Source organism: Bison bison, unplaced genomic scaffold (genome assembly GCF_000754665.1).
Source record: "Bison bison bison isolate TAMUID 2011002044 unplaced genomic scaffold, Bison_UMD1.0 scf7180017864462, whole genome shotgun sequence".
NCBI lineage: Eukaryota > Metazoa > Chordata > Mammalia > Artiodactyla > Bovidae > Bison > Bison bison.
Window position 1 is genome coordinate 6,512,591 of NW_011495024.1, and position 24,813 is coordinate 6,537,403.

General features: G+C 39.3%; 1 protein-coding gene across 8 annotated transcripts in view; it reads left to right on the forward strand.

The window, feature by feature from the left end:
• ZNF33B (zinc finger protein 33B) overlaps window positions 1–23,774 on the forward strand; it is a 57,745-nt gene extending 33,971 nt beyond the window's left edge. The window contains exons 5-7 of one of the 8 annotated variants that reach the window (XR_827082.1): window positions 3,747–3,851; window positions 18,666–18,783; window positions 21,959–22,400. Coding sequence is in view for 7 of the 8 variants with exons in the window: in XM_010860122.1 (XP_010858424.1) it covers window positions 3,747–5,833 (2,087 nt within the window). In the remaining variant the exon portion in view is untranslated. Of the gene's footprint in view, window positions 1–1,836; window positions 2,846–3,746; window positions 11,557–12,068; window positions 13,312–18,665; window positions 19,398–21,958; window positions 22,401–23,697 lie in introns of those variants that run through there. The other 7 variants (XM_010860127.1, XM_010860128.1, XM_010860125.1 and 4 more) reach the window with 7 other exon arrangements.
• The last annotated feature ends 1,039 nt before the right edge of the window (window positions 23,775–24,813 follow it).

Below are 24,813 nucleotides of genomic sequence, written 5' to 3' on the forward strand. Positions count from 1 at the left end.
AACTCTCACATCCATACATGACTGCTGGAAAAACCATTAACTTTTGACTAGACGGACTTTTGTTGGCAGAGTAATATCTCTGTTTTTTAATATGCTGTCTAGGTTTGTCATAGCTTTTCTTCCAAAAAGTGAGCGTCTTTTGATTTCATGGCTGCATTCACCATCTGCAGTGATTTTGGAGCCCAAGAAAAGAAAGGCTGTCACTGTTTCCATTGTTTCCCCATGTGTTTGCCATGAAGTGATGGGACTGGATGCCATGATCTTAGTTTTCTGAATGTTGAGTTTTAAGCTAACATTTTCACTCTTCTCTTTCACTTCTATCAAGAGGCTCTTTAGTTCTTCTTTGCTTTCTGCCATAAGTGTGGTAACATTTGCATATCTGAGATTATTGATATTTCTCCCGGCAATCTTGATTCCAGCTTGTGCTTCTTCCAGTCCAGCATTTCTCATGATGTATTCTGCATATAAGTTAAATAAGCAGGGTGGGTGACAATATACAGCCTTGACGTATTCCTTTCCTGACTTGGAATGAGTCTTTTTTTCCATGTCCAGTTCTAACTGTTGTGTCTTGACCTGCATACACATTTCTCGGGAGGCAGGTAAGGTGGTCTGGTATTCCCATCTCTTTTAAGAATTTTCAATAGTTTGCTGTGATCCACACAGTCAAATGCTTTGGCATAGTCAATAAAGTAGAAGTAGATGTTTTTCTGGAACTATCTTGCTTTTTCGATGATCCAACAGATGTTGGCAATTTAATCTCTGGCTCCTCTGCCTTTTCTAAATCCAGCTTCAACATCTGTAAGTTCACAGTTCACATACTGTTGAAGCCTGACTTGGAGAATTTTGAGCATTATTTTGCTAGTGTGTGACATAATTGCAATTGTGCAGCAGTTTGAAAATTCTTTGGCACTGCCTTTCTTTGGGTTTGGAATGAAAACTGATCTCTTCCAGTCCTGTGGCCATTCCTGAGTTTTCCAAATTTGCTGGCATGTTGAGTGCAGCACTTTCACAGCATCATGTTTTAGGATTTGAAATAGCTCATCTGGAATTCCATCACCTGCACTATCTTTGCTCATAATGATGCTTCCTAAGGCCCACTTGACTTTCCACTCCAGGATATCAGGCCCTCAGTGAGTGATCACACCATCGTTATCTTTTTTTTGTATATAGTTCTTCTTTGTATCCTTGCCACCTCTTCTTAATATATTCTGCTTCTATTAGGCCCATACCATTTCTGTCCTTTATTGTGCTCATCTTTGCATGAAATGTTCCCTTGGTATCTCTGATTTTCTTGAAGAGATCTCTAGTCTTTCTCTTTCTATTGTTTTCCCCTGTTTCTTTGCATTGATCACTGAGGAAGGCTTTCTTGTCTCTCTGTGCTGTTCTTTGGAATTTTACATTCAAATGTGTATACCTTTCTTTTTCTCCTTTGCCTTTCACTTCTCTTATCAGCTATTTCTCAGACAGCCATTTTGTTTTTTGCATTTCTTTTTCTTGGGGATGGTCTTAATCCCTGCCTCCTGTACAATGTCATTAACCTCCGTCCATAGTTCTTCAGGCACTCTATCAGATCTAATCCATTGAATCTATTTGTCACTTCCACTGTATAATCATATGGGATTTGATTTAGGTCATACCTGAATGGTCACAATAAACTGTGGAAATTTCTGAAAGAGATGGGAATACCAGACCACCTGACCTGCCTCTTGAGAAACCTATATGCAGGTTAGGAAGCAACAGTTAGAACTGGACATGGAACAACAGACTGGTTCCTAATAGGAAAAGGAGTACATCAAGGCTGTATATTGTCACCCTGCTTATTTAACTTATATGCAGAGTACATCATGAGAAATGCTGGGCTGGAAGAAGCACAAGCTGGAATCAGGATTGCTGGGAGAAATATCAATTACCTCAGAAATACAGATGACACCACCCTTATCACAGAAAGTGAAGAGGAACTAAAAAGCCTCTTGATGAAAGTGAAAGAAGAGTGAAAAAGTTGGCTTAAAGCTCAACATTCAGAAAACGAAGATCATGGCATCCGGTCCCATCACTTTATGGGAAATAGATGAGGAAACAGTGGAAACAGTGTCAGACTTCAATTTGGGGACTCCAAAATCACTGCAGATGGTGATTGCAGCCATGAAATTAAAAGACACTTACTCCTTGGAAGTAAAGTTATGACCAACCTAGACAGCATATTGAAAAGCAGAGACATTACTTTGCCAACAAAGGTCCATCTAGTCAAGGCTATGGTTTTTCCTATGGTCATGTATGGATGTGAGAGTTGGACTGTGAAGAAAGCTGAGTGCCAAAGAATTGATGCTTTTGAACTGTGGTGTTGGAGAAGACTCCCTTGGACTATAAGGAGATCCTACCAGTCCATTCTAAAGGAGATCAGTCCTGGGTGTTCATTGGAAGGAATGATGCTAAAGCTGAAACTCTAGTACTTTGGCTGCCTCATGCGAAGAGTTGACTCACTGGAAAAGACTCTTGATGCTGGGAGAGATTGGGGGCAGGAGGAGAAGGGGACGACAGAGGATGAGATGGCTGGATGGCATCACTGACTCAATGGACATGACTTTGAGTGAACTCCGGGAGTTGGTGATGGACAGGGAGGCCTGGCGTGCTGCAATTCATGGAGTTGCAAAGAGTCAGACACGACTGAGCGACTGAACTGAATGGTCTAGTGGTTTTCCCGACTTTCTTCAATTTAAGTCTGAATTTGGCAATAAGGCATTCATGATCTGATCCACAGGCACCTTCCAGTCTTGCTTTTGCTGACTGTATAGAGCTTCTCCATATTTGGCTGCCAAGAATATAATCAGTCTGATTTGGTATTGACCATCTGGTGACGTCCATGTGTAGTCCTCTCTTGTGTTGTTGGAAGAGGGTGTTTGCTGTGACCAGTGCATTCCCTTGGTAAAATTCTGTTAGCCTTTGCCCTGCTTCATTTTGTACTCCAAGGCCAAATTTTCCTGTTACTCCAGGAATGTCTTGACTTCCTACTTTTGCATTCCAGTCCCCTATAATGAACAGGACATCTCTTTTTGGTTGTTAGTTCTAGAATGTCATGTAGGTCTTCATAGAACTGTTCAACTTCAGCTTCTTCAGCATTACTGATTGGGGCATAGACTTGGATTACTGTGATATATGTGTTTATTCATCTCTAAGTTCTCTGTCTCATCTTTTACATGTATTTATAACACAAGGTAATATGTGATATGCAGAGAGTCAGTCTTCAACTGACTTTCTGCATACCTATGAAAATTGAAACTCTAATCTCAGATTCTTTTGTATTTGAATACTCATTTACTTACTTAATGGTGATTTGAAGTTAGTAGTATTCTGTAGTTGTGCCCAAGTAATGTGCTGTTGGTAATTTTATTTTCTCTCCTTATATTTATCCGTAAGTGTTTTGGAGAATTCATGGAGATGTTCGGATTTAAAGAGTTGCTCTTACTCCTCAGACATACTGAGGAATGTCTGAAAACCAAATGTATGTTTTCTAAGAACAGTTTACTCTTCCTTTTCCACTATTCTGGGCTGTTTTTTTCTTGTTTTTGTTTTTTCACCTGAAACTCTAGAAATAGAAAAAACAACATACTTACATTTACCTTCATCCCTGGAGACTAAACAACAAATCAAAATCAGCTACCAGCAATGTAGGGCATTTGTAAGTAGGTCTCATTCCATAAGAAATGTGTTGATTTTCATATGGTGAGATAAATTTTTCTTGTTTCTAGAAGTCTGGAAAACTGATCACATGAAAGAAAGGAGCCATGAAAACCAGCCTAAACATGTATGGGAAGTTGTATTGATCAATAACAAAAGGCTGACTAAAGAACAAGGTAATGTACTAGGGAAGTCACTTGAGTTGGACACAGATTCTTTTCCTTACAGAAAAATACTCTGTCAGTGTGTCTCATGTGGAATGAGCTTCAACTATATTTCAGAATTGGTTATCGATAAAAAAAACTCTTTAGGGAAAAAGACTGATGAATTTAATGCCTGTGGAAAACTGCTACTCAGTATTAAACATGAGAAAACTCATACTAGAGAAAAAAATGAATATTTTAAAAGTGGAAAAATTGTCAGTCATAAAGAGGATTCTGTTCAGCTTGAGAAGATTCAAACTTTAGAGCAAAATTTCGAATATAACATACATCAAGAATCCTTCAATGAAAAGGTAGTACTCAATACATACAAGACAGAGATCACTGAAGAGAATGACTGTGCCTATGATGAATATGGGAGAAGATTCTGTGATAGCTCATCCTTCTTGTTCCATCAGACAGCTCCCTCAAAGGAAAATCACTATGAATTTGGTGATTGTGGGAAATCCTTATGTCTGAAGTCCGCCCTTTTAAAACATGATGGGGCACATTTGAAACACTGTGAATATGGTGAAAGTGGGAATAATTTCAGGAGGAAGTTCTACCTCTCACAGCTTCAGAAAACTCAAAAAGGAGAGAAGCACTTTGAATGTAATGAATGTGGGAAAGCTTTTTGGGAGAAGTCACACCTCACTCGACATCAGAGGATTCACACAGGAGAGAAAAACTTTCAATGTAATGAGTGTGGAAAAACTTTCTGGGAGAAATCAAACCTCACTAAACATCAGAGGTCACACACAGGGGAGAAACCGTATGAATGCAGTGAATGTGGGAAAGCGTTCAGCCACAAGTCAGCCCTCACATTACACCAGAGAACACATACGGGGGAGAAACCCTATCAGTGTAATGCATGTGGGAAAACTTTTTATCAGAAGTCAGACCTCACTAAACATCAGAGAACACACACAGGACTAAAACCCTATGAATGTTATGAATGTGGGAAATCTTTCTGTATGAATTCACACCTTACAGTACATCAGAGAACTCATACAGGGGAGAAACCCTTTGAATGTCCTGAGTGTGGGAAGTCTTTCTGTCAGAAGTCACATCTTACACAACATCAGAGAACTCACATAGGAGATAAACCCTATGAATGTAATGCATGTGGGAAAACTTTCTACCACAAGTCAGTACTCACCAGGCATCAGATAATACATACAGGTTTGAAACCTTATGAATGTTACGAATGTGGGAAAACCTTTTGCTTGAAGTCTGACCTCACAGTACATCAGAGAACTCACACAGGAGAGAAACCCTTTGCGTGCCCTGAGTGTGGGAAATTTTTCAGCCATAAGTCAACCCTATCTCAACACTATAGAATCCATACAGGGGAGAAACCCTATGAATGTCACGAATGTGGAAAAATCTTCTATAATAAATCTTACCTAACAAAACATAATAGAACACATACAGGGGAGAAGCCCTATGAGTGCAACGAATGTGGGAAAACCTTCTGCCAGAAGTCACAGCTCACTCAGCACCAGAGAATTCATATAGGGGAGAAACCCTATGAATGCAGTGAGTGTGGAAAGGCTTTCTGCCATAAGTCAGCTCTGATTGTACATCAGAGAACACATATAGAAGAAAAGCCCTATAAATGTAACGAATGTGGAAAATCTTTTTGTGTGAAGTCAGGACTTACTCTGCATCAGAGGAAGCACACAGGAGAAAAGCCCTATGAATGTAATGAATGTGGGAAATCCTTCAGTCACAAATCATCACTCACAGTACATCACAGGGCTCACACAGGAGAGAAGTCTTGTCAATGTAATGAATGTGGGAAAATTTTTTACCGTAAATCAGACCTCGCTAAACATCAGAGATCACACACAGGGGAGAAGCCCTATGAATGTAACACATGTCAGAAAACCTTTTCTCAGAAGTCAAACCTTATTGTACATCAGCGAACGCACATAGAAGAAAAACCTTATAATTGAAGTGAATATTAGAAATGTTGAGCCACAATTCAGCACCTACTCCATTTCAGAGAATTCACACTATGGAGAAAGCTCTGTTGATATCCTGAATGTTTAATAACTTTCATCCACATAACTGGCCTTATTTTACTCCAAAGTAATGATGTAGGACCAATTTCTACACTGAAACAAGTATAGGGCAGTCTTGTTAAGAGATAATATTCCACTGAATGTCATGTACTGGCATAAACCTCACAGATTTTGATTTTGTGAAGTTCTAACAAAAATACTAGGTTATGTCAGAATTTATATAGGGGAGAAATCTGTCCATTTGAAACTTATGAATTGACGATTTTCTTTAGAGGTAATTTAACTTCAAAAGCTAGAATTTGTGTTTTGGTTTTGATGCTATGGTTATTTTTAGGAAACAGCAGATTGTAATTTATAGATGCATATTGTGCAATGTAAAGCTTTAAGGACTAAAAAGAATAGTAAAATAGGCTCAAAAAGAAGTTGCAGTAGTAGTAGTGCATAGAATTCTGATGTGCCCTTTACAAAGCTTTTTCTAATAATAGTTACATAACTATAACATACTCTAATAACAGTGTTACATAACCATATTAATAGCCCTAACAGGAAATTGATGGTTTCCTACTACTAAGTCAGATACAGGCTTTATTCAGATTTCACTAGTGTTTACATGTAATCTTTATGTTTGTCTGTGCATTTCTATGAAATTTTGTGGTTTATATATTTGAGTAACCTTCAACACATGTTATAAAATCAAAAAGGAATCTAGAGTTTGTATTACATGAAGATTACAAAGGAATCAGGATTTCACCACAGGAAGTTAATAAATATTATTAATTATTAATAATAATCATAGCCTTTGTGCTACCCTAATCCTGGCAACCATTTAAATATGAATCTTTTTAAAAGCAGAGATAAACTGAATAATTAGGGCAGAAGCATTAAACACCAGTGAAGTATCGGTTAAGTTCACAGGACTTAGGTATGTACATTACATAAACTGTATGTTTCTTACACAGAATGGAACTTAACATAATTGTGAATAAAAAATAGATGCTCCTAGTTTACCCGTTGTTACAACATTAGGCACATCTCCCTTGTGTATAAGGCCTGGAGCAACAGTTTAAAAGGAAGCCCACAAAGCTCATGTCTAACCTTTTAAAACTTATAAATCAAAATAACTAAACGTCCAATAAAATGTATTCTCTGCATGGGGATATCTAGGCCCTAGTCCCATTGCCCCTTCTCTTTCACCCATAGCTTACTGAAGACCATGATGTGCCTTGAGTATACGTATGTAAATACTCTAGCCTTTAGCCTGAATTTATCCAGACCCTGAGTAAGCAACTGCTTTCCAAGACAGGGTCCAGGAAGGAAGTTTCAGATTAGACAATACTCAGAGCTATAAATTAGACTGTAAATTCAAGGGTCTGATGTACCCTGAGATCTGGGCCCTTAATGACTGTTGACTCTCTGAGGAGGAAGACTGAGGCTGGAGCATGGCCAGAATGGAACTAGAGCAGTGCTTTTATTGATAGGGTAGAGGTGATATACTAAATTATACGATCAGATTATGTAAACAATTACATTAAGCTAATAATGTAAGATTATACAATCTAGTGATCTTAGATTATATACAGAGTCTAAGCTTCCATTGTAGGAAACCAGGAAAAGAAGAGCAAATTAAGTTCAAATTATAAAAAAATAAATAAATAAATAATGAGAACTTAGGCAGATATCAGAGTAATTGAAAACAGGAAACCAATGGAGAAAATAAAACCAAAAGCTGGTTCTTAGAGCAGGACAATAAAATTGATAAATCTCTAGTCAGGTTAGCTAAAAAAAGAGAAGATACAAATTGCTAACATCAGGAATGAGAGGGGGCCATAACTGTGATCCCCTTCACATCAAAAGGGTTATAAAGGAATGTTATGGACAACTCTGTACCCATGGATTTGATAACCTAAATGAAATGGGCCAATTCCTTGGAAGAAACAATCTGCCAAAACTCAAAGAAGGACAAATCTAAACAGGCATATGTCTTAAGAAATTGAATCAATTTTTAATCTTCCAAAGCAGAAAGTATTAAGCCCAGATGTTTTTACTGATGAATTCTACCAAATTAAGGAAGAAATAGTATCAGTTCTCTACAGTACCTTACAGAATGTAAAAGCAGAGCTTTTACTTATTCTTTGAGGCCAGCATTACCCTAATTGTAAAGCCACTGAGAGACATTACAAGAAAGCCAAGGTACAGACCAGGATCTCATTAACAGATATAGAAATCCTCAACAACATGCTTGCAAATTGAATCCAACAGTGTATAAAAAGAATTACATGACATGATCAAGTGGGATTTATCCAGGTATGCAAGGCTAGTCCAATATTTAATAATTAATGTAGCCCATCATATCAACAGGCTAAAGAAGAAATATATGATCATATCAGTAGATGCAGAAAAAATTTCAAAAACTCTTAACATCCATTCATGGTAATTAAAAAAAACCCAGTAAGTGAGGAATACAGGAACTTTTTACCAAGTTTCCTCAACTTGGTAAAAAAAAAATATATAAAAATCCTATAGCTAACATCATACTTAATGATGAGAAACTAGATGCTTTTCCAGTAAGATAAAGAGCAAGGCAAGGAAGTCCCTGTAACCATACCTTTTTAGCAGCCTTCAGGAAGTCCTAGCTAATGCAGCAAGATAAGGGAAATAAAAGGTACACAGATTTGGAAGGAAGAGATAAAACTATTGATGTTCACAGATAACATGATTGTCTATGTAGAAAATTCCAGAGAATCAGCAACAAAAAATTCTCCTGGAGAACAGTTACAGAAAGGTTACCGAATATGATGCTCAGGCAGGTGATGAAAGGAGCTATCAAGTAACAGAGGTACAGAAGAACCTTAGATGCATATGGCTAAATGAGACAGGTCAATCGGAAAAGGTTTTATACTGTATAATTCCAACCATAATGGATTCTAATAAGGGCAAAACTGTGGAGACACTAAAAAAATAAGTGGTTTCCAGGTGTTCAGGGTGAAGGACAGTGGGATGAATAGGTGGATTACAGAGAATTTTTAGGATAGTGAAACCATCCTATAGGATACATGTCATGCATTTGTCAAAACATACAAAGTGTAAAACACACCTACAAAGTGTAAAACACACCTACAGAGTATAAAACACATCTACAAAGTGTAAAACACAACGGGTCAACCCTAATGTAAACCATGGACTTTAGTTGTAAAAATGTATCATATTGGTTCATCAGTTATAACAAATGCACCACACTAATGCTCGGTATTAATAAGGGAAAAGTGTGGAGGGAGGTAGAGGTAAAGGGATATATAGGAACTCTGTGATTTCTGCTCATTTTTTCTGTAGCCCTAAAACTGCTCGAAAAAATGGAGTGTATTAAATAAACAACCCTGCCACATATTACTTTCTTATATATTTACAGAATTTGAAACTCATATGATTCAGTACCAGTTTTTCCATGGTGGGGGTGGAGTAGGGTAGGGAATGCATTCTTAGAAATCATATATTGTCAACCACTAAGGCATATTTTCAATTATAGCTTTCTGCTTTTCTAAGTCTTATTATCTTCTTTTGAAATTACCTTAAATTACTTACCTCTCATTACAACATCTTGTTTCTGCACTGAACATATGTTTCTGCCCTGCAGCTATAATAATCACTAATGAACATTTGGGTTGTTTTTATAGTCTTCAGAATACTTTAAATTATAGCAACTGTGGCTTGAAATTAAGGCCCAGTGTAATAGAGTCTCTTCACATCTGAAACTAAGAAGACCTTTGATAGCCTAACTGCAGGTTTCCCTCCCTATTCTTCTCCCCCAGGTCACTGTAGTCAGACAGTCTTCCTTGTTTATCTGGGGAACCAGTTCTTGGTTTCCCCTCAGTGGCAAGTTTCACTTTCCTACCAGCCCACAAAATTATTCTGAAAAACCATTCCCATCTTCTCACAGAAACTTTGCTGCACCCTCTGCATACTACAGAGCCATTTCCCACAACCCCTGGTTTTTCCTTTGTTCCCAAGCATGATAACCTGTGTGACCCTTGGATGGTGGTGTCATGTCCTCTCGCCTGGCCTGTGAATATATATAACTCGTAAGCTTATGTAGATCTCATCTGTCCAGTGTAAAGTCTCACATGTTCAGCTGTTGCATTACCCCAGGGCATAAATCCTGCCACCAACAGAGTGACTAGGAGGCAGTTAATACAGCTGGGCATGAACAAGATTGTCCCATCTAAGACAGGTCACCTGGTCATTTAGCTAATTGCTCTTGTCTAACAGGTTCCGTGATGTGGCAGAGGCTGCTTGGGATGGAACCACCAACTGCTGGCAGGCTTGCACTTCGGCCTGCTCTGCTCTATGTTCTTTTTTGGATATTGCTATCTCTTCCCACTCTAAGAGGCTCTTGTTGCTAAGAGAATGGTTCATTGGCTGTGCCCCCTGCATGACTTGCCATGGGGTTCAGTGTGTTTGGCAGGTGGTATCTGAGCTACCTGTGAGGCTGGCTTCTGGACCATGGTACTTGCCCTTGTAACTACCCAGAATGTCCACATCAGGGGTGATGTACATGGCTAGAAGTCCAGAATAACTGAGGAAATTTGTATGAGAGAAATAAGAGAGAAAGAAATCTACATGGCAGAAAAAGACAGCCGTAGCAGACAGAGGATGTTAAGTCAGCCAGCCTCTCTGGGTTATGGGCCCAGCATGCTTTTGCTTCACCACCTGTTGTGTCTTTTGTTTTGTTTTTTTTTTTTTAAAGAAAAAAGGTTCTGCATTCATGGTTAGAGGACAAAACTCCTATCCTGTGGTGCAGCAAAGAGGTTAGTTCAAATGCAGCTTAAGCCTGGGATCCTTGCACCATGTGAAGCAGCCATTGCCATGGAGCAGGCCCCTAACCCTTTCCTGAAGAAAGAAATTTATAAATTTGATCAGAGTAAAGAGAACCCTCCTGAAGTGTAGCAAGTAACCACAGAAAGAAAAGAAATGGAAAGAATGAAGGGAGGGAGGGAGGCAGAGACTTAGATATGAGGAGAGTAAATAACAAAATAACTGAAATATAGGTCCATAGTTTGTTTTTGAAATTGAGATGTGGTTTCTGTACAATATTATATAAATTATATCCACAATTTGACTCAATTAGAAATCCAGAATATACTAAAATTATTTGTACAACAAAAGATAAAAGGGTGCTGATTGGCTTTTGTATCTTCCAAATTAACTTGAATATTAACGTTAATGCTGAAGTGTACCATTGGTAAATTTTCATAGCCTTAATACAGGGCTCAAGTTATAGTTATACCTGGGAACCCCCCTAAATTTAATTATGTTACCCCCTAAAATCTTAGAGGTGTTATTGAATATAAAACACAGTGTTATACTGAAATTCCCTCCAAAATTCATGTTGAAATCTAACTGCCAGTATGATGGTATTTCGTGGCGGGGCTTTTAGGAGTGATTCAGTTAGGAGAACAGAGTCCTCATGAATGGGGTTAGTGCTCTTAAAAGAGAGACTCCAGAAAATTCCCTTACTTCTTCTGCCGTGTGGGGACTTAGGAAAAGACAGCCTTCTGTGAACAGGAAGCAGTTCTCACCAAAAAAGGAATCTTTTGGTGCTATGATCTTGGACTTCCCAGCCTCTTGAACTGTGAGAAATAAACTTTTGTTGTTTATAAGCCACCTGGTCCATTGTATTTTATTATAGCAACCCCGAGAGTCTGAGTCATTTAGGAACAAATAGTATGTTTCATCTTAACCAACAGAACTATTGACTTAAGTTTCGCATGGTCATAACACCCACTGACTTAATTTTAGCATAATCCCATAGAAAGCATGGATGCTCTGATCCAAAGAATAATAAAATTAAATTTTTGGCACTTACAAATTGGATTGACAAAAGGAGACCGTAGTGTACCATATACCTCAATTGAAACCATTGTAAATACCTGCCGAGAACAAGTGATCATCGCCACTACTTCTCTGTTTAATGATCCAGTATAGCTTGTTCTTAGCCTGGAAATGATGGTGCTTCACAGTGGATTATTAAAACCTTAATGCTATGGCCTATCTGCTAAGAACCTAGTACCCAGTGTTACTGAAATTACTGTTTCAAATAGCAAGTAGTAAATATTTTGTTATTCCAGTTTGGCTAATGTTCTGTTCAGTGCTCTTTTTAACACCCTTTCAGCCACAGTTTACCTTCACCTCAAGGGACGCAAGGTGCCTTTACCAGGCTACCCATGGGATACCTGAACAACTCTGCCATTGCACAGTCTTTGCAGGCAATGTCTTAACTGCATCCAGTTTCCTCCAGGAGTACAGGTATGACATGACATTGATGACATCCTCCTCTGAGGAAATTCATTTCACAGATTGATTGAGGGCTTATAAATACTCCCAAAAAAAGCATAAGTTATTTCACCACACAGAGATCTGCCTCATCAGTTGAGTTCCTGAAAATCACTTGTAAAACAAGGGCTGTTTCATCTCTGATGCTGTCAAGAAGCAGCTACAGACTGCTTTTTGTTTTCTGTTCTTAATACACACAATGTTAATATAAATACATAAGAGTCCTTTTTGGGCTCTGCAGGCAATATATCCCCCACTTAAAATTTTTAATTTCACTGATGGTGTTACTTTCAAATGCCCAACTTATATAGGGCTTCCTTCACAAACAGCCTTAAGAATTTATCTGAATTGAAATCAGTAGGCACTCCCATTAGTACTCTCAAAGACACTCTCACTGTGGAGGCTTTAGCAGCCTCTTGTCCCTCCTGGAGTCCAAGAGTACAAGGAATACCATGCTGGATTTACAGCATGGTATTTACAGATTCTGTAAATCTGTTGATGTTGGTTTTGACAGATGCAGGCAGGGAAGGCAAATGCTTGTACAGGGTAAATATCTTTGACGGAAAGTACAAGATACAGTCCCATTTTGTGATGAGAATGGTCTAATGCAGTCAACCTGTAACATGGCTAAACTGATCCATCCAGGGAATGGTGGCAAGTTAATTGTTGGTCTCTGCTGTTGGGAGATTAATCTCTTAACAGTGAATTTAGCCAGATCAGTCTTGTTGAGTGAAAGTCCACTTTGCTGAGCCCATGCATAATTTCCTTCACTGCTGCTGCAGCCACTGTGTTCATGAGCCCATTTGGCAATGACAAGTGGCTGGGTAATGGAGCTGACTGATAAGAGACTGGAATCGCAGAATGTGTCCTCTGATGAGGTCACCCTTTGGTGAGCATTCACATGGTACACAAAGACCTTCACTCTCCTCATCTGGAAAGGTCTAGATGTGCACCTCTCCCCCTGAACTCCCTTTCACAGGTTTTCCAAGGTACCCCTCCTTAGTCCTTGATCATTTAGCCAAACCATAGGGCTTCCTTGGTGGCTCAGAGGTTAAAGGGTCTGCCTGCAATGGGGAGACCTGGGTTCGATCCCTGGGTCGGGAAGATCCCCTGGAGAAGGAAATGGCAACCCACTCCAGTATTCTTGCCTGCAGAATCCCATGGATGGAGGAGCCCAGTGGGCTACATTCCATGGAGTCACAAAGAGTCGGACATGACTGAACGACTTCACTTTGACTTTAGGCACTGTGCATAAATAAGTGTTAACTCATAACTTTTGCCGTTTCTCCTTCCAGGCAAAATAAATCAGGTGATTTCACTACCAACTTTCAAAACCAACTTAGAGTGGGGCTGTGGTGCTGTGTACCATGCAGAATGATCTGACCCAAGCCTGAGGTTTTTTTCTTTCACTGGTCAGCTCATCATAGGGAATTCCTCATGAAGCCATAGCAGTGGATTGAGGGGGGTGAGGGGTTGCCTGATAGATATAGTCCAAGTATTTATAGGCATTGAAGATTCAGCTCCACTGAAATCTGTTATTTCCCCATCCCAGGGATTCTTTACTAGTCAGTGCCCTAATTTTAATTTTAATGAGACCATGTAAGGTTGGAAATTCAATGTACATAGTAATTAAGCCACCCAACAGATTTGTCATTGGATTTCTTTTCCTAAATCTCAGCCCTGCAGCTTTAAGGGATGAGGTGCTTTCAGAATTATCATTGACGCTTTAGGGTCTTTGTGGATCTTGAGCTGGGAACTTAAATTCCTGAGCGTCTCATGTTGTTTCCGAACACTGTCCAACACATTTAGAATAAACAACCAGTTTCATACTCCTTTTGTTCATTAAAATACCTAGGAGAGAACATCTTTCATCCCCAATAACTTGCTTTTTGTAGGCACATGATAATAAGTACCTAGGGGTAATCATTTGAGTAACTGTATTGCCACTGCATCGTGGACTATTGGTACCTCTTTACACCTGAAACAGGATCTTTAATGGTTTTAAATCTGACTCTAATCAGATCGGTGGTGGTTTAGTCGCTAAGTCATGTCTGGCTCTTGCAACCCCATGGACTGTAGCCTACCAGGCTCCTCTGTCCATGAGATTGTCCAGGTAAGAATACCAGAGTGGGTTGCCATTTCCTTTTCCAGGGGATCTTCCCACCCAGGAATCTAACCCTGGTGAAGCAACACCCAATTTGGTACACATTTGTGATTCAGGAGGATTTAATTAGAGACATAGAACCATAAGATGAATGTGTATGTCTAAAGGGATTTATTACAGGGCTTTGGCTTTCTACAACTGTGGGAACTGGTTAAGTGGTGTCTATGAGGTTGTCTCCATGCCTGATGAAGACATTTGACTAAAATGCTCAGGGCAGACAATAAGGGAAAGGAGATGGATGTGACGTGAAAGAGAGCAAAAATATGAGAACTCACAACAATGAGTAGTGCCGACAAGGAGGGGCTAAACCTGGAGACAGTTCTTATTGCCTCTGGCCTTGGTGTGGTGTCCTTCAGAAGCTGGGTCCCTCAGTCAGTGAGGGGATCACACATATCTGGTGCAAGCATCAGAGATGCCAAAGGACCTATGTGGAATGGTCATAGTTCTAGTGGTGTCTCATGCCAGTGAGGTGGTCAGTAGATCAGCAGCAGCATGTTACAAAGATACAAAATGGCTATTACGTCATTACACACTCCAAGTCTTGCACAGGAATATCTTTTATGGCCCACCCCAATGGGAAACATACAGAAAAGGGAACTCGGAAATGTAGTTGAGCCTAGTCTAGGTAACACATTACTAAGCAACCACATTGGCCTATAAAGGAACTGTGAAATCAGTTCAGTGAATCAGAGCTAATATTTTTAAAGAAATAAAACATAATGTCAGAATTCATTAGAGATACTGACAAATAGTATTTTGTGAAAAATATTTATAATCAGTTGTATATTATCATGGACTGAATTGTTTTTCCCCCAAATCTATCCCAATGTGAATGTTTTGGAGATAGGGCCTTTAAAGTGGAAAAGTGAAATGAGGTCATAAGGATGGGCTCTAATCCAACATGACTGGTATCCTTATAAGAAGAGAAAGAGACACCAAAGACAAGTATGCAAAAAGAAAAGGGCATGCAAGAACACAGAAGGCAGCCATCTGCAAGCCAAGGAGAGAGGCCTTGGGAAAACAAACCTACCAACACCTTGACCTTGGACTTCCAGTTTCCAAAAATGAGTCAAAGTTGCATTAAGTCACCTCATCTGTGATGGTACTTTATTTTGGCAGCTGAATGTTTGTGTCCCCTCCTCTCACCCCTAAATTCATATGTTGACGTCATCTCCAGTGTGATAGTGTTAGAAGGTGGGGTCATTGAGAGGTGATTATGTCTGGAGAGTGGAATGCTCATGAATGGGACCCCACAGAGCTCCCCAGCCTTTCCAGCACATGAGAACACAATGAGGAGGTGCCATCTGTTAACCAGGAAGACTGCTCTCACCAGAATGCAGCCATGCTCCTGCATTGGTCTTGGACTTCCCGATCTCCAGAACTGTGCAAAATAAAGTTCCATTGTTTATAAGCTATCCAGTCTGTTAGTAGTTTGTTATAGCAGCCCCAATGGACTAAGGCAGCAGCCTTGGCAGACTAGTGCATATGCGTACTAAAGATTGAATTTGTCTTCTGGCAGCTTTTAAAAAAGAAGATAATATTTTTAGAGCAGTTTTAGATTCATAGCAAAATTGAGGGGAAAATGCAGGGATTTCCCATTTCCTCCCCCTCACACACGTACACCCTCCCGTTATCAGCATCCCCCAGCAGTGGCATATATGTTAAATTGACGAACCTACACTGACACATCATAAACGTCTATCAATTACATTACATGTCACTCTTGATATTGTGTATCATATGGGTTTAGACATGTACTGAAGACATTTATCCATCATTATGGTACCATAGTGTTTTCACTGCTGTAAAAGCCCTCTGTGCTGTCTCTTCATCCTTCCATCTCCACCCCAACCCCTGATCTTTTTATTGTCTCCATAGTTTTTCCTTTTGTGTTAACTTTATCCCACTTTAATGTTTCAACTTTTTTGTCAAGGTATCATTTAGCATACAAAATATTTTAATGTGGTCTCATTATTTTGTATTCCTCAATAGAGTATAAACTACATTCAGAGCTTGGAGTTTTATCTACTTGACACACTACTATGAATCCAGTGCCTAAAACTGGCATGTTGTTTTTCAACTCAATGAGTGTTGAATGAATGTTTGTATTGGATCATGAGTTTAATGTATTTGTTAAGTAAATTAAAGTTGAAGATCCTTGCAAGCTTTGGCAATGTCTTACAAAGAAACGTAGTCTTATACAATCTAGCCATTGCTTTCCTAGGTGATTACTCAACTTATTTAAAAGCTTACATTAACACAAAAGCCTGCATAAAAATATAGCAGGTTTATTATTTCCAAAATTAGAATTAACTATCTATCAGTAGGTAAATGGATAAGCAAAATGTGGCAGATCTATACAATGGAATATTGTTCAGTGATAAGTGGGGTGTTAAGTCACTAAAAGTTTGGACGTTAATAAATGATAGAGGTATAACTGCCTGTAAATGTAGAAAATTGTTACCCCATCCCATTTAAAATGTGCATTAACTCCAGAGATTAACTGATTGATTTTTAAAGAAATTGGCTCACAAGTAAGACTGACAAAGGCTCCAAGTGAAAAGTGAAAGTGTTAGTCACTCTGTTGTGTCCGACTCTTTGCGACAACATCCATATCCGTCACTGTGACTTCAAGCATATAGAAGGGATATCTTGACGTGCTGCACACCACTGAATGCCTAGAAATTTCACTAAGGTAATGAATTTTTTCAGATTTATTTTCCACCATTTGACATGCAAATATATTTCTGCCCTTTTCTCTTTCTCTCTTCCAGTGACTTCCATAATGCAAAGCATATATTGGTTTTTCATCCATGGATTGTTGTTAAAATTGGTGTTTCTGTAGGGAGAGGGGGCTGGAATTTTATTTTTGCTATCTTGCTGACTTTCCATTTATCTAGATCTTGGAAAATCTTTCAATGACATTTTATTATTATTTTTATTTTATTTTATTTTTAAACTTTACAATATTGTATTAGTTTTGCCAAATATAATGACATTTTAATTGGGCAAGTCTTGTACAAATCTTTTCGTTGGAGAAGTATTACACTTTTGTTAAATTCACTCTTAAGAATTTTTTCTTTTGAAGCTATTGCAAATGAGTCTGTTGTCTTAACTTTGGGTTGCTCATTGCTAATGTATACAAGTTCCATTGATATTTATATTATTGATCCTGTATCCTTAACTTTACTGAGCTTATTTATTGGTTCTGATATTTTTCAGTGAGTCCCTGAGCATTTTCTACATACAAGGTCAAGCCATCTGCATATAGCCGTAGCAGTACCTCTTTATTTCCCATTTTATGCCACTTACTCCATTTTCTTTCTTAGTTGCCCTGAGACCTGCAGTACAATATTACCCAGAAGTGGTGAGAGTAAGAGCAAATAGAAATGAAAAGAGGATTTGTACAGTTAAAAAAAAAAAAAAGATATCCCCACTTCTTTTTCTTAGAACATTTTCTTTTGTAAACTTGTAACTGTAAATGCTTTATCCATCCCTTTGGGATGAATATGAACCTTTTTAAAAGCCTTTTGGCAGTTTTACACCCTTACAATATCTTTCTCAAGGAGCCTTGGAGTTCTCTCTTTGAAGTGTACCCTTCCAGGGTGTTTGCACTCCCAATTTCTCAGTTTCTGTAGGAGGGTAGGAGCCTAACTTCTTCTATGGGTGCCTTGCTCCAAGTTGCAAAACTACCTCCTTTCAAATAGATACGAGAAGCTTCAGTTAACACAGATGCTCATCCCAATTACCGGATGAATTTAAGGTAAACTATGATAAATGATGGAGAAGGCAATGGCACCCCACTCCAGTACTCTTGCCTGGAAAATCCCATTGATGGAGGACCCTGGTAGGCTGCAGTCCATGGGGTCACTAAGAGTCTGACACAACTGAGCGATTTCACTTTAACTTTTCACTTTCATGCATTGGAGAAGGAAATGGCAACCCACTCCAGTGTTCTTGCCTGGAGAATCCCAGGGACGAGGGAGCCTGGTGGGCTGCTGTCTATGGGGTCGCACAGAGTCGGACACGACTGAAGCGACAGCAGCAGCAGCAGCATGATAAATGATACTGTCAAGTCCTCTTACTTAAGGTTTAGTTATTGTTTATCTTGAGAACATGTATGTAATGAGTTGTATCCAATCAGCTTTATAAAAGGATGCAGTTTCTTTCTGGCTTTGTAATCTCTTAGCAGACTTCCTATAGTGCACATCACATTCTTCTTTTATAACTATTCAGTAATAAAATTCTTTTGTCTTCTGCCTTTGTGAATAGACTTTCGTGTTGGGAGAAACTTTTAATTATATTTCTTCAGCAATTTTGATAATGGGATGAGTCTGGTAGTTCCTGATTTGAGCAGATCAGCTGAAAGTCTTGGCCACACAACAATCAGGTAGAAGTCCCTAAATTATAAATACTCTTCCTCCTAGCCCTCTGTTCTTTTGGAATACTATCTAAACAAACCACCCAAATTCAAGATTTTACTTTTGAATAATTATGGGTAATAATTATTACCCAGATCTCATCATGATCACTGGATAATTGGAAAATATGGGAAGCCAGTAATGTTGCCTGCTGGTCTCTTTTAAAAACAGTTAATATCTGTCTGTCGCATTTGGAATTGGCACACATATGAGATTCCAGCCCTGCAGTAGCCAGAGGACAATTCTTTTGTTTTGCAGAGGTTCTTAGAAGGGAGTCTATCCCAGTAAAAGAGTTGCTGATATTTATGGGATGAATATAATTCTAACCATTCCAAGAGGAAATTTAAAAATTATTTGGATAACTAGAAGAAACTGTTGAAAAAATTAAAGAGAAAATGCAAGACAAATACATTTTCTCTCTCATAGAACCCTGCTTCTCCTCACTGTTTGTCCCTGCTCCTCCTGCTTTTCCTGGATGTCTTTGCCCCTCCATGCCTCAGACTGACTCGGGGGAAAGGGAGGTGATAATCTTTCAGATGGGTGGTTCCCATCTAGGCACAGCTTCTTTGCTGCCAAGTTGCTTCAGTCATGTCCGACTCTGTGCGACCCCAGAGATGACAGCCCACCAGGCTCCTCTGACCCTGGGATTCTCCAGGCAAGAACACTGGAGTGAGTTGCCATTTCCTTCTCCAACGCATGAAAGTGAAAAGTGAAAGTGAAGTTGCTCAGTCGTGTCTGACTCTTAGCGACCCCATGGACTGCAGCCTACCAGGCTCCTCCGTCCACGGGATTTTCCAGTCAAGAGTACTGGAGTGGGGTGCCGTTGCCTTCTCCAACAGCTCCTTTAACTGGTAATAAATTAGCCTGCTCAATTTGAGAACACAGTTAATGTACTTTATGGCCTAGACTGAGTCCACTTCATGTCTTAGACGAGGTGACTCCTTCAGGAGTCCCTTATGCTCCACACACTGCATAGCTATTAATAGAAAGCCAGAAATGATAGAGCATCATGGGAAGATTAAGAGATCTGCATGGAAGGTAACAGGGAGAGTAGCTATACTAGTCACTTGGAAAAAAGCAAAGAAACAAGGTATTGAAATAATGTAAACACAGGAAGGGAAGCTAAAGTGCCCTGGTTACAATTTTTTGTGGTGTTTTTTTTTTTTTTTTGGTCTCAATGTGAAGGAAGCCAGCTAGTCTATTTGGGTCACCAGCAGCACCAATGCCATTGAGAAGCTACTCAGGATGCCCATGTAATTCAAATGCCTTTCTTATCAGCTGATGTTTCTTATTTAAAGGCTTCTTTCCTCTATGCCCCAGAAATTTGCAAAAGTACACCTCAGGGTGTTTTCAGTTTACAGCCCAGACATAGGAATATATACTGATTATTAGATGAAATTGAGCAACCAGCAACTGCATGGAATTCTGAAATTAGGAGATTTTGCTCCTTTGGTAGAGCAATCACATTGGGGTCTGGAAGATCACTACATCAGGGGAAGCTATCTGGCACCCCACCCCTCATAACTATGGAGTAACCAAGGCAGTTTCAAACTCAGAGAAGGGTTGCTGAAAGCTATACTTGAAGCCTTTCCACAAATGAGCTGGGTGATGTTGCAGCAATGCACCTAGAAGACATGGGGGTCCCCCATCAATTTCCATCAGTGGTTTGCTGACGCTTTCTCAGAACTCCCTGGTTGGAACCTGGGGTCAGATCAAAATATGCTCTAGTTTTAGCAACCTTCGTTTTAACTCTCTTGCCAACTATACAAATCCAAATTAAGGGAAAGTGGTAGGATGACAAGAATAGACAGTCAAATCTGAGCAGCAGGTACTCAATGTAGGGGTAATCTAGAGAAAGACATCCAAGAAAAGAAATTGAAGACTTCTGCATTGGCTGATCAGAACTCTTTACTAAAGGGAGAGATCCCTACTCTGGTCAACTCATGAAGGGATCAGAGGAGGCAGGGTCTGGAGGAGGCAGGGACTGACTACAGGGACAAGAGAATCAGGATGGAGAAAAACAAAACCTCCAGCTAGGAAATCTTGGCTACCAGCTGAAAATGGATAGATTGAGAGACTCTGAGGTGGGAAATGGTGAACCATATGTGTCAGTAACTTTTCCTCAGCCTAATCTCTTTGCCTGTTCTGATAAAGTTCTGCTTATCCTTCAGTTTCCTCAGGAATTTCTTGTTTTAGTATTTTGCATCAGTCTACTTATTCCTTTTCCTGTACAATTCACATGCAGTTAGGTCCTCTAACTAAGGAACTTGTGTTCTTGGTTTCTCCCAATCCTTCTATAAACCTGTTGAGGAGAGACCTGTTGTGCAACTAAAAGGCTACCATATTCTCTACTCTGGATGGAATATCCATGGAGCTTATTGAGGAAAAGACATCTGATTTGATCACACTGTGCCCTTTGAAAGAAAAAGAGGTATGGCAGAGAGGGGCATTTTCACACCATGCAGGGCAAGCACATCAATGCATCATGCTGGGTCTAGGAAATGATGTTTTATTTTCCTTCTATGCAATACAGAGAGGTTTTCTGAATTGGAAGATTTTATTTTTATTTATATCTCCCCAATAGTGGACATCTTTGTCTTGTTCCTATAATTAGGAGGAAAACATTCAATCTTGAATCCTCAAATAGGATATTGTTGTTGCTTAGTCAATAAGTCATGTCTGACTCTTTGCGACCCCACGGACTGTAGCCCAGCAGGCTCCTCTGTCCATGGGATTTCCCAGTCAAGAATACTGGAGTGGGTTGCCATTTCCTTCTCCAGGGGAACTAGTATTATCAGATCAGATCAGATCAGTCGCTCAGTTGTGTCCGGCTTTTTTCGACCCCATGAATTGCAGCACGCCAGGCCTCCCTGTCCATCGAAAGAGATAAAATAATGTCTTCGTTTAACAGGAATTCAGATTGAGATATAGTAATTGAAGCAGAAGCTGTAAATACCCTCTACACCATCATCATTCTTTCAGCTCAAATGACCTAACGTAGTACTGGCAGAGTATTTTCTGATTCCAAAGTTGCAATCACAATTTCAAGTGCCAAGATAAAGTCCACTGCAACAACAAAAATAGCTTCACTTACGATTACAGAGAGTATCAGTGTTTTAATAGCCTCATTATTGTTTTTTTCAGCATAGCCATGGGTACAAGCAATTACAATGTGGAAAATACATATTTCCCCTTGCTTCTACACTGCTTTTGATGGAGGTAATACAAATACAAATTTTGGTGGATGTTTACATAAAGGTGAAGACATGTTTATTCCAAGGATAAACAAAGTATGAAAGATTATGTGGAAGGTGTTGATTGTCCGGCCACATTCTTCATAGTACTTGCTATTCAGATAGAGATACTTTTTATATTGATGTTGAAGTAATTGACATGAAGTTGTTCTCTGACTTCAGCATTTATATTATTAACATTTGAACTGAGTTATTAAAGGACTTCTGTGATTTTTGTTGGCAGTCAGTATTCATTTCTCTTGCATTCAGAAACTCATTGACATTCTTTAACAAATACAGCTGGAAGAGTTCTCAGTTAATATTTAAAGCACTGAAATATTTAATCCTCCAGAAAAGGCCCCAAATTCTTATTTAACCTTTTAAATATTTAATTTAACCTTTTAAATGAAGCTAATTTGCTTATTTCTTGTTCGTAGTTTTCAGTATCTGTAACAATAGAATTATGGAATTTGAGAGAACAATTTCTCCTCTTTCAATAATGATTATAAAATGATTATGTGGATAATCATTAGTGTGCTTGCTATGACTGTATTTAGAAATGAGTTTCATCTCTTAATTTGATTTTTTTACATGGATGTTACTAACTGCTTGTCTAGCTTAAGGACAAGTGAAAGTATCATTTATAGTGTTAAAAGGGAACAGAAAAAACTGACAAAAAGTTTTTTTGTTAGTGGACATATTAAAAAATTATTAATCAAAGAGATCCAATATGATCCTGAAGAGTGGAAAAGGCAAGTTGTGCCATGAATGATGATCTTATGTGTTTAACGAATCAAATTTGAAGAGCAGTTCCCAGAGTTGTTAACTTTATGCCATTATATCCATTCATAAAGCTAAATGTATTTTCTCATTAATGAATGTCCAAAATAAGTGAGATACAACTACAAAATAAGTAACATATAATGAAAATGGAACCTGTAAATGGACAGTCTCTGGAATAAATAATGTAACTCAATTCTTCAAAACAAGGAACTGTTAAGGAGAGCCAATATTATCATAGAAATTTAATTGATGAGAGATACATAATTTAGATACTTAAAATTTATTTCAGATGAGCAACGAATAAAAGAGTGTCTCATGACTTGTACTTTATTTGCTAAATCTGGCAATTCTACCCAATGTACAAAATTGCAGAGCCTTTTTTTTTTCAACTGAAGTATAGTTGATTTACAGTGTTACTTTCAAATGTATAGCAAATTGATCCAGTTACATATGTATGTATATATATATACATGGGCTACCCTGGTGGCTCAGTCGGTAATAAATTTGACTGCAATGTGGGAGACCTGGGTTGGGAAGATCCCCTGGAGGAGGGCATAGCAACCCACTCCAGTATTCTTGCCTGGAGAATCCCCATGCACAGGGGAGCCTGGCAGCCTGCAGTCCATAGGGTTGCAAAGAGTTGGACATGACTGAGTGACTAAGGTCACCAATATATATACTTTTTCTGATTTTTTCCATTTTAGGTTATTACAAGATACTAAATATAGTTCCCTGTGCTATACAGTAGGTCATTGTTTACCAATTTTATATGCAGTTTATTTATTTTATATATAGTAATCCAAATTTCCTAATTTATCCCTTCCCCCCACTTCCTCTTGAGTAACCATAAGTTTGTTTCTATCGCAGACCCTATCCTAATTGAGATGGGAGAAATATAAACAACCTCAGATATGCAGAAAGTGAAGAGGAACTACAGAGCCTTTTGATGAGGGTGAAAGAGGAAAGTGACAAAACTGGTTTGAAGATCAATATTCAAAAAACCAAGATCGTGGCATCCAATCCCATCACTTCATAGTAAATAGAACGAGAATTTTATTTTCTTTTTTCTTGGGCTCCAAAATCCCTGGGGACAATGACTGCAGTTAAAAGACACATGTCCCTTGGAAGGAAAGCTATGACAAACCTAGACAGCGTATTAAAAAGCAGAGACAACACTTTACCAACAAAGGTCCATACGGTCAAAAACTGGTTTTTCCAGTAGTCATGTACAGATGTGAGAGCTGGACCATAAAGAAGGCTAAACTCGGAAGCATTGATGCTTTCGAATTGTGGTGCTGGAAAAGACTCCTGAGATTCCTTTGGATTGCAAGGACATCAAACCAGTCAATCCTAAAGGAAATCAACCTGAATATTCATTGGCAAGACTGTTGCTGAAGCTTCAATACTTTGACCACCTGATTGGAAGAGCCTGCTCATTGGCAAAGACCCTGGTGCTGGGAAAGATTGAAGGCAAAACGGAGAAGGTGGCGGAAGAGGATGAGATGGTTAGATAGTTATCACCGATTCAACGGGACATGCATTTGAGCAAACTATAGGAGATAGTGAAGCACAGGGAAGCCTGGCGTGCTGCAGTGCATGGAGTCGCAAAGTGTCAGACATGACTTACCGACTGAACAATAACAGGCTTTCAAGAAATGTACCGTGCCTTTTCTGGGACAGGACTCGGCGGTCGCTATGGCCTTCTGCGCATGTGCGCTCCCTCCTCCCCCTCCTCTCCCTGCTAGCCTGCAGGTTGGGGTCTGCAGCTGCAGTCTCGCGAGGAGAAGATGCCGGAGCTTCAGGCTTGTGGACCCGACTGCTGAGGACCAGGACGGTTCGGTGGAGCCCCGCAGAGTTGAGACAGGCGACCGGGGGGCGGGTGAAGGAGGAAACGGCTTTGTCTCCAGACTCGGTGTGGCTCTGACTCCGTCTTTATGCTCCTGGTGAGGACCAGCACGTCCCAGCGCTTGTTACCAGGTGAAG